The 13,735-nt window shown below is 40.3% G+C and overlaps 1 protein-coding gene across 2 annotated transcripts in view; it reads right to left on the reverse strand.

Annotated features, from left to right (window-relative positions):
• Positions 1-13,735, reverse strand: part of kiz (kizuna centrosomal protein) — a 135,938-nt gene that overhangs the window by 59,508 nt on the left and 62,695 nt on the right. For both annotated transcript variants that reach the window (XR_013888220.1, XM_080199740.1), the window contains exon 5: positions 7,787-8,447. Coding sequence is in view for 1 of the 2 variants with exons in the window: in XM_080199740.1 (XP_080055866.1) it covers positions 7,787-8,447 (661 nt within the window). In the remaining variant the exon portion in view is untranslated. The remainder of the gene's footprint in view (positions 1-7,786; positions 8,448-13,735) is intronic.

The raw sequence follows: 13,735 nt of genomic DNA on the forward strand, positions 1-13,735 counted from the left end.
TACATGTGACAAAGTATTTCTTGTTATGAAGATGTGTTCACATCAAAAAAGAAAATCTGAACATAGTTTGGCACCGATGGTAAACACAGTCAAAAAGGCCACAAAGATATACAAAATGAAAATAGAAGTATCAACCATCGTATGCATAGGGGCTGTTTTTATGAGCTGGGCTTGGAGCAAAGGAGCAGAAGTTAGAACTCTATAGATGCTTGTCCTATCACTGACCTATGCCATACTTGATCTGACTGACACTGGGAGCCTGAAACAAAAAATATCTGTTCCACAGCTTTGATACTGCTTGCCTTCACCAGAACAAAAAGATTTTATCTTGTAAACATATCCACGGAGGCCAATTTTCAGTGTGAACTAAACAATATCTCCCCACTGATAAGATAAATTACAACGCAGATGGTCAGCTCAATCCCACTCATGAGTAGCTGCCATTTGTATAGACACAGTAAACAACACTGAAACAGGGGTAGCTTGTCAGATGGCCACCAGATCAGTGGCAATTTAGCATTTGTTCTTTGTACTTTTCAATCGATTCCCAGCTTGGGTCACTGTCTGTGCAGAATCTGCATGTTCTCCTTGTGTTTGTGTGGGTTTCCTCTGGGTGCTCCGGCCTCCCCCAAGTCTGAAAGATGTGCTGGTTAGATGGATTGGCCACGCTAAATTCTCCTCGTGTAACTGAACAGGCACCGGAATGTGGCGACTAGTGTATTTTCATAGTAACTTCATTGCAGTGTTAATGTAAGCCTACTTGTGACACTAATAAACTTTAAAATAAAGATATCAGCAGAAAAAGAGATTCATCACGTCTTTGCCTGTCCAGTTCCATATCAGAGGTATCTAATCCTTTTTTTGCTCTTTCTCTATATCCATCAATATTTTTCTTCATCAAATGTTCATCTAATTTCTGATTAAATGTCATGATTGACTCAGCTTCAATGGCCACTTGTGGTAATGCACTCCATATCCTAATAACCCCTTGCATGAAAACATTGCTTCTAACCTCCCCTTTTATGCTTCTAAATTTATGACCCCATTTTACCAATTCACTGACCAATATAAATAATCCTTCGATTTTTAAAAAATTTAATTAATATTTCAACACTTCTATTGGACCCCCCTTAACCTCCCGTGCTCCACTGAATATATCTCTACTTCATCAGATCAGAACAACATCCTTTCATCCTGGTATCATTTTTCGGTTGTACTTTTCCCTTGACTCCAATACTCTTTCCATAAGGAGCGGTTATCCAAACTGTATACAGTATTCCAACTGCAGCCTTCCCAATGCTTTGTATTGACAGTTCTTTAGGAATATAGAATTAGCAGGGTACAGGGGGGCATCAGAAAAGTAGTGCTGAGACCACAATCAGATCAGCCATGATACTGAAGGGCAGAGCAGGTTCGAGGGGCCAAAAAGCCTAATCCTTGCTCTTAATTCATATGTTTATTTATGAAAGTTCCAGATTCCCACTAACCTGTGCATTAAACAAATATTTTATTATTCAATCCAAAATGGCCTACACCTAATTTTTAGACTATGGTGGGATTTTCCAGCCGCCTTTACCCTGAAACTGGAAAATCCCACCCAAGTGGACTTTTCCATGGTCCACTCCTCGCCCGTTACGATTCCCGTGATAGGGGGAATGGGAAAATTGGCCCCTTGTTCTGGATTTTTCCATCAGAGGTAATAGTTTCTCCACCTACCTTAATGAATCATATTATGTTTGAACACCTCGATTACCCCTCGATTGTTTAATCTTAGAAGAATTGAAATTGATTTTATGCAATCTGTCTTCACATTTTAACCCCACAAGCCCTTATAGCATTCTGGTGAATCTCCCAAAGTCAAAATCATTTCCCTATTTGGGGTGTCAAAAACAGAAAATAGTACACAAATGAAACGGAACTTATTCAATTATATACTCAAACCCTTCAGAAAGAAATTTTTATTCCTTTGTTTATATTACCTGTGCACTAAATTTAAGTGACTATGTACATGAACAGATATCTAAATTCTCTTGCCCCACCTCAGCAGCTAGTCACTACATTGAAAATTTTCCAATTTGTCTTTCTCAATTCCAAAATGGACATCCTCATATTTCATAGAATCGTAGATTAAATTCCAATCTGCTGTAGTTGTGCCCACTTTATATCAATGTCCATATGAAACTTCCTGTTCCCATCCATACAACGTGTCATGCCTCCAATTGTCATGTTATTGGAAACACGTACCACCTTCTGGTTCTTCATCCAAGTCATTGATTATTTGTGGCAAAAAGCTGTGGCATGGATCACTAATGCTGCTGTCTCTTGCCCACAGAAGAACAGACTGGAATCTGGCACCTTAGATCTGGTCAGACCCCATTTGGAGTATTGTGAGCAGTTTTGGGCCCCATATCTAAGGGAGGATGTGCTGACCTTGGGAAGGGTCCATAGGAGGTTCACAAGAATGATCCCTGGAATGAAGAGCTTGTCATATGAAGAATGGTTGAGGACTCTGAGTCTGTACTCGTTGGAGTTTAGAAGGATGAAGGGGGATCTTATTGAAACTTAAGGATACTGCAAGGCCTGGATAGAATGGATGTTGAGAAGATATTTCCACTAGGAAAGACTAGAACTAGAGGGCACAACCTCAGGCTAAAGCGGAGATGAGGAAGAATTTCTTCAGCCAGAGAGTGGTGAATCTATGGAACTATTTGCCACAGAAGGCTGTGGAGGCCAGGTCATTGAGTGTCTTTAAGACAGAGATAGATGGGTTCTTGATTAATAATGGGATGAGGGGTTATGGGGAAAAGGCAGGAGAAAAGGGATGAGAAAAATATTAGCCATGATTGAATGGTGGAGCAGACTCGATGGGCCGAGTGGCCTAATTCTGATCCTATGTCTTATGGTTAGATCCATATTTCAACTATAAGCTCCCAAAGCAATCAGCTCTCTGTGTCTCCATGCTATTAAGTTGCTGCTTCAAGTCAAGGCTAGGGCAATATTCAGTCCAAGTGAATTAGAGGGCAAGGATAGCTAAACCTAAGAAGGAGAGGGGAAAGAGTAGAAGATAGCTGGGAGTTGAGAGACACAGTACGAATGATAAACATGAGGGAAGAGGAAGAAGAGGAAGATAGAAGACAACAAGGAGAGGAGAGTGATGAGATGGAGGAGGAGAGTAAAGAGGGAAGGGACAGAGAAACAAACATAGAGTAACTCCCTCAGCAAAATGGAGGCAGGATAGAAAATCTGTATTTAGGATTGTAACGGATCAATTTAAAGGATGCACTTAACATGAATAGGGAGGACATGTTTAAGTGGCTGACTGCAATAACCACAATCTTTCAATAGCAGGGGGGGGGTGACTTAGCTGGTGACATTGGAGATAAAAGAGTGGCATTCACATTGAAGCTCACTGCAAGATTACTACATCAGGAAATCCTAAGTGGTATTTAAAAGCAAGAAGTTTGGGATTCAACAGTGACTGCTTTCAAATACGGACATTCACTTCCTATGGTCATCGAGCAAATTGAGTGGTTTCCAATACAATACAGGACTTATAGCTTTCTGATCCAATTTAAAAATGGCACACCTTGCACAATAAATAACTCTCAGAGTTTCGGCTCAGATTCCCGCATTTGCCAAGATTTCATCCAATTCCAGTACAAATTTTCCTGCAGTGCCATCTGATGGAAAAAATATGCAATTGCTCAGTGGAAAAGTCAGGTGAGATGTGAGGATTTACTTTGGCAGGGCATGCAACCTGCTTATCACTGCAATTGCAATCAAGTGTCATTTACAATCATAACTATGACTGCAAAGGATACTGTGAATCATGGAAACAGAAATTAAAAGTCAGGCAGCGTAAATTCACCCACGGGTTGTTGTGTACCAGGGATTCTCAGAATGGAGCCCATGGACATCTGGGCATCAGGAGAGACTTTCCAGAGGCTCGGAAAAACAGCAGGTGACAGAGAGAGAGATAGGGAGGGAGAGAAACAGAACAGAGAAAAGGGAAGTAAGAAAATAACACACTTTCAATACATTAGCGGTGGTTAGTGTTAGTTCCTGATGAGCTGCTGGCAAGATGTCCACTCCCGAAATTCCCAAAGCCTCAACTGTTTGACCACAATTTTACCACCACACCCACCCTGGAATCTGGGCTGCTGCAGCTCGTAGAGTGGAATTTTTCTCCAGTATTTTGCAAATACTGCTTGTTGTTAATCTGATTTATCCAGTAGCTGTTATATTGGATGTGACCTGTGAATTGTTTGGCTATGTATGCCATTAACAAATCTTTAACCACATTAAACACAGTGCAGTTGGCATGCAGTAGAATGTTAGTGGAAGCCACGCTGATCAGGAGTTTACGGCCACACTCTGGCAAGACGGGAAATTCCTGCCCGAGGTCAACGTAAATTTCCGCTGTCGGACCCTTGCTCGCTCATTGGCCTCAGGTATGATTTTACGAACCTCGCCCGAGTGAGGTCGTAAAATACCGGTCAACCTTGACTGCCATGGCCGTCAGTGGTGAATCGCGTATTTATGCTCAGTGGGAGGCGAGGGAAGGTGGAAGGCCATCTGCTACTCTGATACTTGGAATCATGCAACAAGCAAATGCTGTTACGATGCTGCCTGGCCTCCTGAACATTTCCAGTGTTTTCTGGTTACATTATTAATCTCTCGCTGGTTTGATTCCTGTAATCATGGAAAAGCTGCCAGTTTGATGCACTTAAGTAACCCACTCTGTTGCAACAATTTTGTAAATGATTAACTGACACTCAGAATCTGGCCTGGGTTTGCATAGGTCTATAAAATATTCCCGAGAATGTCACTTTCACATGAGTACTCTGAAATAGAACTGGATGGAAGGAAACTCAACTGGGAAGGTCTTTATAAAAGAAATCTGCTTTGTGCCTGTAAAGCACCCAAATACTGCTGTTAATCTGATTTAACATTGGATGTGACCTGTGAATTGATTGGATATGTATGCCATTAAACTGACAATCTTTAACCACATCAAACACAGTGCAGTTGACATCAACTAGAATGTTAGTGGAAGCCACACTGATCCTTCTAGCAGGATCTTACGGGCTCACTCGGGCGAGACCAGAAATTCCCACCCAAGGTCAACAGAAATTTCCGCTCTCAGGCCCTTGCTCGCTCTGATTCCATGGCAGGCAAGGTGGTAGAGTTCCAGCCAGAAATTTACCTCTTGTTTGTCTTGTCTGACTCATCATCATATACAGCAAAGAAATAAGCTGGAATTTTACCATCACGCCTGCCCGAGAAATTGGGGCGGGCACGGCTCGCAAAATGGAATTCTCCATTGGCCTTGGGTGGGATTTTACGAGCCTTGCCCAAGCGAGGTTGTAAAATACTGCCTATAATCTTCAAATGGCTACTTAGTTCCGCTGTCTTAAAATCATTGTAAAAACACTCTAAACATGCATTTTCTATTATGAGTATTATATAGCATTATAATTTAAATTGGGTGTCTATGATTACTAATTCATTTGAAAAGTGGTCCTTCAAACAAAAAAGTTTGAGAACCAGTTCTTTATCACATAGCTGTGAAACTGACTCTCAAACAATTCACAGCCTCAGATTGTGAACAGTCAGCAAAACTTCAAGTGCCTATGCCTATAAATCATACCATTTTTCATTTGCCAACAATTTGCTTCCCTTATTTATAGAGATATTAACATCTTGCTGGTATGCAATTTTATAGTTGCCTATCGGTATGTCATCAAAATAGTCATAATGAGTCATTATTTGCAAGCTATTCAACTGTATCTGAATGAGACTGTTTGCATCTTCAGCATCCTAGTTAACTCTCAGCTAAGCTTCTGATCATATATCCTCTCAATCAGGATGCTTGGCGCTCTTCAAATACTACATGTTGTGCTTGGTGTCATCATCCGACATCATGCAGTCAAGTTCCGTAATTTACTGATGGCACCTTGCTCTACATGACCACTTCTCTCAACTTGTCCACTGACTTTGTTGCCAGTCATCCAATCCTGGATAGGCTACAATTTCTTCCAATTAAGATAAAAGCAAATTACTGCAGGTGCTGCTCTGACAAAGAATAATCCAGACTTGAGACCGAAGGGCGGCACAGTGGTTAACACTACTGCCTCACAATGCCAGGGATCCAGGTTCAATTACAGCCTCAGATCATTGTCTGTACATAATTTGCACATTCTCCTCGTGTCTGCGTGGGTTTCCTCTGGGTGCTCCGGTTTCCTCCCACAGTGCAAATTTAGCATGGTTGATTGGCCATGCTAAATTGACCCTAGTATCAGGGGGATTAGCAGTGTAAATATGTGGGGTTGCGGGAATAGGGCCTGGGTAAGATTGTGGTCAGTACAGACGCGATGGGCCAAATGGACTCCTTTTGTACGGTAGGGATTCTATGAATCGTTAGCTCTGTTCTCAGACCTGTCGAGATTTTTCAGCATTTTCTGTTTTTGTTTCCTCCAATTAAGCCTTGGGAACACCAAAGCCATTGTTTTCTTTGGTCTCTCATCATTAAACTTTGAATCTTCGTCATCAATTCCAAACCCAACCAGGCCTCTGCCTCAGACTGAACCAGACTGCCTGCAACCATGTGTCCTATTTGCTCCTGAGCTAACATTCTGACCTCATATCCTCTTCATCCCAAAGACCACCTACTTCTACTGGGATCATCACCCCTATCCCAGTCTATCTAATGCGAGAGCCTCATTCTGCTTTATTTCCTTGGCTGGCTTCCCATATTCCATCCCACCATAAACTTGAATTCATCCAAAACTCTGCTGCCTGTGTCTGAACCAACAAGTCCTGTTTACCCATCACACCTATGCTCACTGATCTAACTTGGCTCTAAATAATCATAGTTACACATTTGAGAAATACAATCCTTTCCTTCAGTTTTATGTAGATGTTAGAAATGTTGATCATGAAGGATCTTTACAGGGTGGATGTGGGGAGGATGTTTCCTCTTATGGAATCAGGGGTCACTGTTTAAAACAATGAAGAAGGAGCAACACTCCGAAAGCTTGTACTACCAAATAAACCTGCTGGATCTTAACCTGGTGTTGTGAGACTTCTTACTGTAAAACAATTTAAGACAGAGGTGAGGGGAATGTTTTCTCTCAGGGGGTCCTGAGTCGTTGGAACTCTCTTCCTCAAAAGGCAGTGGAAGTAGAGTCTCTGAATATTTTTAAGGCTGAGGTAGGAAGATTCTTGATAAGCAAAGGGGAATGAAAGGCCATTGGGGGGGTAGACTGAGGGTTACAATCAGATCTGCCGTGATCTTATTGACTTGAGGGGCTGAGTGGCCTACTCCTGTCCCTAATTCATATAGGTCATTTGTTGGAATTAATTTCCAAAACAAGGTTAATCTGTGTCATAACAGATGTCCTTTAAGGGTTAAACCAGGGCAGAGGCCTTTTAGATCATAGTAATGAAAATTGGAATAACTATTCTAACCTTTGGCAAACAAATTCTACATTCAAGATACAAGAGGCATAATTTTCCCATCCCGCCCACCACAGGAATCGTAGCATGCGCAATATGGACCACACAAAGGTCTGTCGACCTCCGGCCGCCCTCATCTCAAGACCGGAAAATCTTGCCCAAGATGACTAATTTTGCATTAATTCTTACGTTAAAACAATTAAAATGTGCACTATTTCAAATAAGATAAAACTAGAATTTCTGTGATATTCTAAAGAAACTTCAATGCACAAAACAGAGAAATTCTCATAGCAACAGCGCACTTTGACCAAAAATAAAAATGTATTACCGCATTGATAAACGTTGTTTTCTGTTATGTTCATGTCAAAACCTCCTGAACACACAGGATCTTGGAATAAGTCCATAGACTGTCTCTGAAACCGCTCAGGTGCATGTTCACTCACAATGACGTTTTTGTGACTATTCACTTTATCTGTCAGGCAATTCTTACAATCATTCAGCAGAGTGCCTTGTGTCAGCTCTTCCTTAATGGGCTCTAACTGAGTCGCAGGTTCAGGTAATTCTTGACTGCAAGCTGAACTATTTGCTCTAATGCGCCTATTACTTTCTATCCCTTCAAAGCAACGTCTTTCACTTTTTGAAGAGATTATGGGAGTGAATGGCATTACTTCACTGGTTTGGAGTCCTGTCTTCCTTTCTATTATGTCAGAAACGCTGTCGAGGTCTTGCCTTCCCTTGCTTGACATGGGCGACTTCAAGTTGTCCATCACAGAATTACTGTGCAGTGCAGTCACTAGTGCTGCCTGCTGGTTTGGCTGAGAAGATATAAAGCTCTCCATGTGCTGTTGATATTTTTGTTGTGGCCTCACACATGTTTTACTTGAGGTCCGTGATTCTTGTTGTTCCAGAACACAAGTGGCAGTATTGCATAATTCCTTTGACAGATCTTGACCAGCATCGGAACCCCTTTGTCTTGATGAATTCCATGTCTGAAAAAGAATACACCAAACATTACCTTGCAAGGAACGTAATTTGGTTTCACCTGTATGCTTGGAAAATTCAACAAACAAATATATAAAATTATTCTTCAATTGATAACAGCAAAATGTGGTAAAATCAAATGCAAAATATCTATTTAAACATATTTTAGTATCACAATCAATAGATCTTTAAATGCCATTCTGGAATTGTCTCCAAATATTAACATGAACAGAAAATATTTCATTTTCAATCAGATTTTCATTTTTTATAACACAGAGCAGTAAATGATTTACAGTTACATTTGTGAACAATAAGCTACACTCATATGTGCAATAAACGTTATGGTTAATGACCTGATGCTGAGTGTTTCACTTACATAAATGTGGTACACAATATAACAGAATAGAGTTTTCCTTTATTTGATTTATTAGTGTCACGTACTGGAATACAGTGAAAAGCATTGTTTCTTGCGTGCTACACAGACAAAAACATACCATTCATAGAGTGCATGGGGGAGAAGGAAAGGAGTAGGTGCAGAATATAATGTTACAGTCATAGCTTGGATGCAGAGAAAGATCAGCTTGATACACGGTAGGTCCATTCAAAAGTCTGATGGCAGCAATGAAGAAGTTGTTTTTGAGTCAGTTGTTTTGAGTCAGCAGACTTTTGTATCTTTGTCCTGATTGAAGAAGGTGGAAGACAGAATGTCCAGGGTGCGGGATCGGGGGGGTCCTTGATTATGCTGGCTGCTTTTCTGACTTTAAAGTCATAGGATACATTAATAATTATATGTCTATCTGTCAGCAGATTCCAATTTTTTGAGTCATTTGTGATCTTATAAGATCAATTAGTGCAGAGTAAAATTGGAAATCATGGGTTGGGCCTATAATTAGCTAGCCACAGATATGTTAATATGGCAAGTACATTTACCTCATTTGCACTCACACCAAACTCTCATTATCCGCAAAGAGGAGAAAGTATACAATAACATAATCGCTGCTATTAGCGATCATATTGGGAACATGATGACACGTTTCCAAACTGTCGACTATAAAATCATTAATATTTATCATCACATTAAACCACAAGTATAAGATCTCAGATCAGCAGTGCCAATTTATTGCAACATACTCTTCTCAGAGCATTAATTGAGGAGGCAGTTCTGTAGAGTGAATGTAAAAGGGAAAATTAGCCCTACTCCACACAATACGTTATGCAAATAAAATATTCTTAAATTGAAAAGCAATGAAATGATCTATACCCCCAACAAGTGGAATGAATGGACACAAAGTGAGTAGTGAAGTATGGAAAAGTGGACCACTAAGTGGCACTATGACTGGACTGATGCAATGTAACTAAAGTTTATTTATTAGTTACAAGTAAGGCTTACATTAACACTGCAATGAAGTTACTGTGAACTTCCCCTAGTCGCCACAGTCTGACGCCTTTTCGGGACAATGCCCCTAACCAGCACATCTTTCAGACTGTGGGAGGAAACCCATGCAGACATGGGGAGAACGTGCAAACTCCACACAGTCAGTAACCCAAGCCGGGAATCGAACCTGGGTCCTTGGCACTCTGAGGCAGCAGTGCTAACCACTGTGCAACCGTGCCACCCATTTACCCACTTTACTTTGCATCTTTAAATAATTAACTTAGTCACATTAATTTTAAAACTGATATTGAAACTTCCATGGCACGGCTCAATCACAGCATGTGATTTTTTTTTAATAATGTGGACCAGAACAGCCCAAACAGAAACTTTCAGCTGAGTCAGAGAAATCTAAATCCCACTTGTGGCACTGTTACACTCCACTGCTTTTCAACTTTATATTCTCGTCCCCTGTTCAACCATGCCTTTCGCTCTCTTTCTCCTATTCGCTTGCTCCCAACCAGCAGACTCTCTCTCCCTCTCTATCTCTCACATTGCCCTGCCTCCAGGTGTATTCTCTGCACCACAGAATGCTAAAGGTCCAACAAGAAGGCAAACGGCATTTTGGCCTTTATTGCAAAGGGGTTGCAGTTTAAAAAGAGAGATTTTGTCGCAATTGCTTAGGGTGTTGATGAGGTCTCACCTGGAATACTGCGTACAGTTTTGAGATGTGAGGGAAAATGCGGCTACAAAAATGAAATGTGCTTCAGTCTCTCTTCCATTTTAATCCCCTTTTCATCATCCTCTCCCTTCCTGTACTTTTACACACTTATTGTTTCTGCAACTTTTCTTTTAACTGTTACCTTGTCTCCCTACAGTTACGCTTCTATGTTACCTTCCTCAGCTTGTTCTACAACTTTATACTCTCCCATTTATTGGAAATAGGAAGACAGCAATGAAGGGCAAGAACAGCCAGACAAAGAAGGGCAGAGATCAGAAGGAATTCAGCACAGTAAAAGCAGGACAGAGAAATCAGCTTTATGAAAGCTTTGTAGAACTAGTTTTGTTGTGGTCTATGGTTCAGTTGGGAACTTCCTGAATATGGAGAACCAGCTGGATCTACAGGAACTGCGCAGCTTTGTTTGTGGGGAGAGGGAGCAGAGATTGAGAGAGTGGGCAGGGCGTTTGTGATTTTTAAAGATAACTTTTACATAATGGAAAGATGTTCAAAATCAGGTCATTGCCAATTTAACACTCTGGGGAATTATATCAGATTTTGTTTTTAGCACCAAAAGCAACAAAGAAATAATGGTGTAAAAGCAAAAAGTGATTTTATTTGAATATCACAAATCCTCAAAAAAGTAATGAGACTAAAAAAATTGTCATGCTAAAGACACCATTTTTATTGCCTTCAATGGCAGCTCCATCAAATGTATACTTGAAACAAGAACAGAGGATGCTGGAAAAACTCAGCAGGTCTGCCAATATCCATCAGGAGAGATAGGTGTTCTTGATTCAGATTCCAGCATCCACAGTACTTTGCTTATATACTTAAAGCAGTTCATTAAACTTGGTTGGTTGTCCTGAAGTCTAAGATGCAGCTAAGTCTTGAAAACAGTCTCTCAGCATATGCTGACCTAGAGACTTAAAGGTTGCAAAAAGGAAGGCAACCTTTTGTGGATGACACTGTGGAACAGTGATTAACATTGCTGCCTCACAGAGCCAGGGACCCAGGTTCGATTCCCAGCTTGGGTGACTGTCTATGCAGAGTCTCCCCATGTCTGTATAGATTTCCTTTGGGTGCTCTGGTTTCCTCCCACAGTCTGAAAGATATGCTGGTTAGGTGCATTCGCCATGCTAAATTCTCCCTCAGTGTACCTGAAAAGGTACTGGAGTGTGGCGACTCGAGGATTTTCACAGTAACTTCATTGTGGTGTTAATGTAAGCCCATTTGTGACACTTTAAACTTGTTCTCATACCTCAAGTTGTTTCCATTCCAGAAGCTGGCGCTGAATCTCTGGTCCTGGGATGCATCCATCATACCAGCGATGCAATCGGCCACTTTATCATAATCATTTCACCAACACAACTTACGTTCAGTTAGGAATAGGCAGAATAATTTTTTTCACAGAGGCAAATCAGGTAGAAATTGTTTTTTTTAAATCAATTTACCAGTCCCTGAAACAGTCAGTGAATATATCAATTGAAAATTAATTTTGAAGATTTCCACATATTTGTTATGTGATGAATTTTAGTTTGAGATGTTTTATTGTGATGTGGATAAGAAACTGGAGTTGTAACATAACAGTACCTTTTCTGTACGTGATTGAGGCAAAAATAAATTAGGAAGCTTTCCCATAATAAGATCAACGAAACCAAAAGAATAAAGACAACGGGATATCATCAGGGTTAAATCATAAAATTCGTGCAGTGCAGAAGGAGGCCATTTGGCCCACTGGGTCTGTACCGACCCTCTGACAGAGCATCTAGCCCAGGACCACCACCCACCCCATCGAAATGTTTGCACAGCGCAGAAATAAACTGACTCCATAGTATAAATAACAGACTTAATACACATGGCAAGCCCAAAGAGGTTACTGCTGATAGCATGAAAATTGTAAAAATCTGTATATTAATTAAGATTTAAATTCCAACATTGCCCATAAATCTTTACTTAAAACATTCAGAATACTTCTGCATCTTTGCATTATCTTCAAATCAATTTAAAAATTTAATAATTCATGGAGCTGCAATGTTGTTAGCTTCATTAAATATACAAATTAATTTACCTAACCATACAAAGAACAATCTGCTTCATGGAATTTTATAATTGTGCAATAAAGATTATCCTTATTTTTTATCAAGAACAGCACAGTTCTTTTCCATAAACCATGTTTAACAATTAGTGTGGTGACAGTGAAGAACTGGAATTAAAAAAGTTCTCATCTCCCTCCTGAAGGCGTTCCTTTGCTCACTGGAGTATTTTTCCATGGACTCTCATTGCCCTCAAATATCTCACCCAAGTGGTCATTATTCATGTATCAGTCTTAGCAGTGAGTGCCAGCAGGCTATCCAATTACAGAGCACATCGCAGCCAAGATTGAGCCTGATCATTTTCTCATCTTGCAATGACATGCGCGCATGTTCAGAAGAAGTAAGCCCGTAGCAATCAGCAGCAGGGAAACTGGATGACTTACCCTCCCCAAGCACAACTGAGGAAGCAATTTTCACAACCCCTATCCTAAACAAAAGGTAAAGCTGCATCAATGGCATGCTCCACCCTCATTATCGCAAGCCTTGGGAGCCAAGAATTTTGCATGCTATAATGAGTTGTGAGCTGTAGTGAGCAAACCATAAGCATAACTCGCCATGAAACGCAGCATAAAAGAAACCTGACTCAAGGTCAGATAGTCTTACAACACAGTTCCAGAACTTAGAGAATTATAATGAGGATATATATTTTAAGAGGAATAAATTACAGTTTGTACTGATTCTTTTGTTAAACATGTGTATGGGAGAATTAGGTTTTGTCAGTGAACAGTGACTAATGAGTTATTTAGTACATAATAACTATTTTCAATACCAACAGATGTTTGGCTTCTCCAAATTTATTTCACTAAGTTATAAAATAGTATTCAATATTTACCCCTGGAAATTGGGTATTTACTTTTTCAAAGGAAGATGACTTAGCAACTAATAAGCAATGAAGCCACTCTCAATCTTGCAGTCAAATTCAGACTTTGATTCAAGTAATGATCAAACGTACAGGAGCTGATTTTGCAACCAACCAGAAAAGGGTGGCTGCATTTGTAGTGGAGTATTTTACTGCTACATTAATAATGTGATCTCATCCGCTACCATCTTCACTCAACTTCTTAACTCATCAAAATATAATTTCATAAGGGAAATTAATATAAAAGATGA

This window comes from Carcharhinus amblyrhynchos, chromosome 12 (genome assembly GCF_965287045.1).
Source record: "Carcharhinus amblyrhynchos chromosome 12, sCarAmb.v2.hapA, whole genome shotgun sequence".
Lineage (NCBI taxonomy): Eukaryota > Metazoa > Chordata > Chondrichthyes > Carcharhiniformes > Carcharhinidae > Carcharhinus > Carcharhinus amblyrhynchos.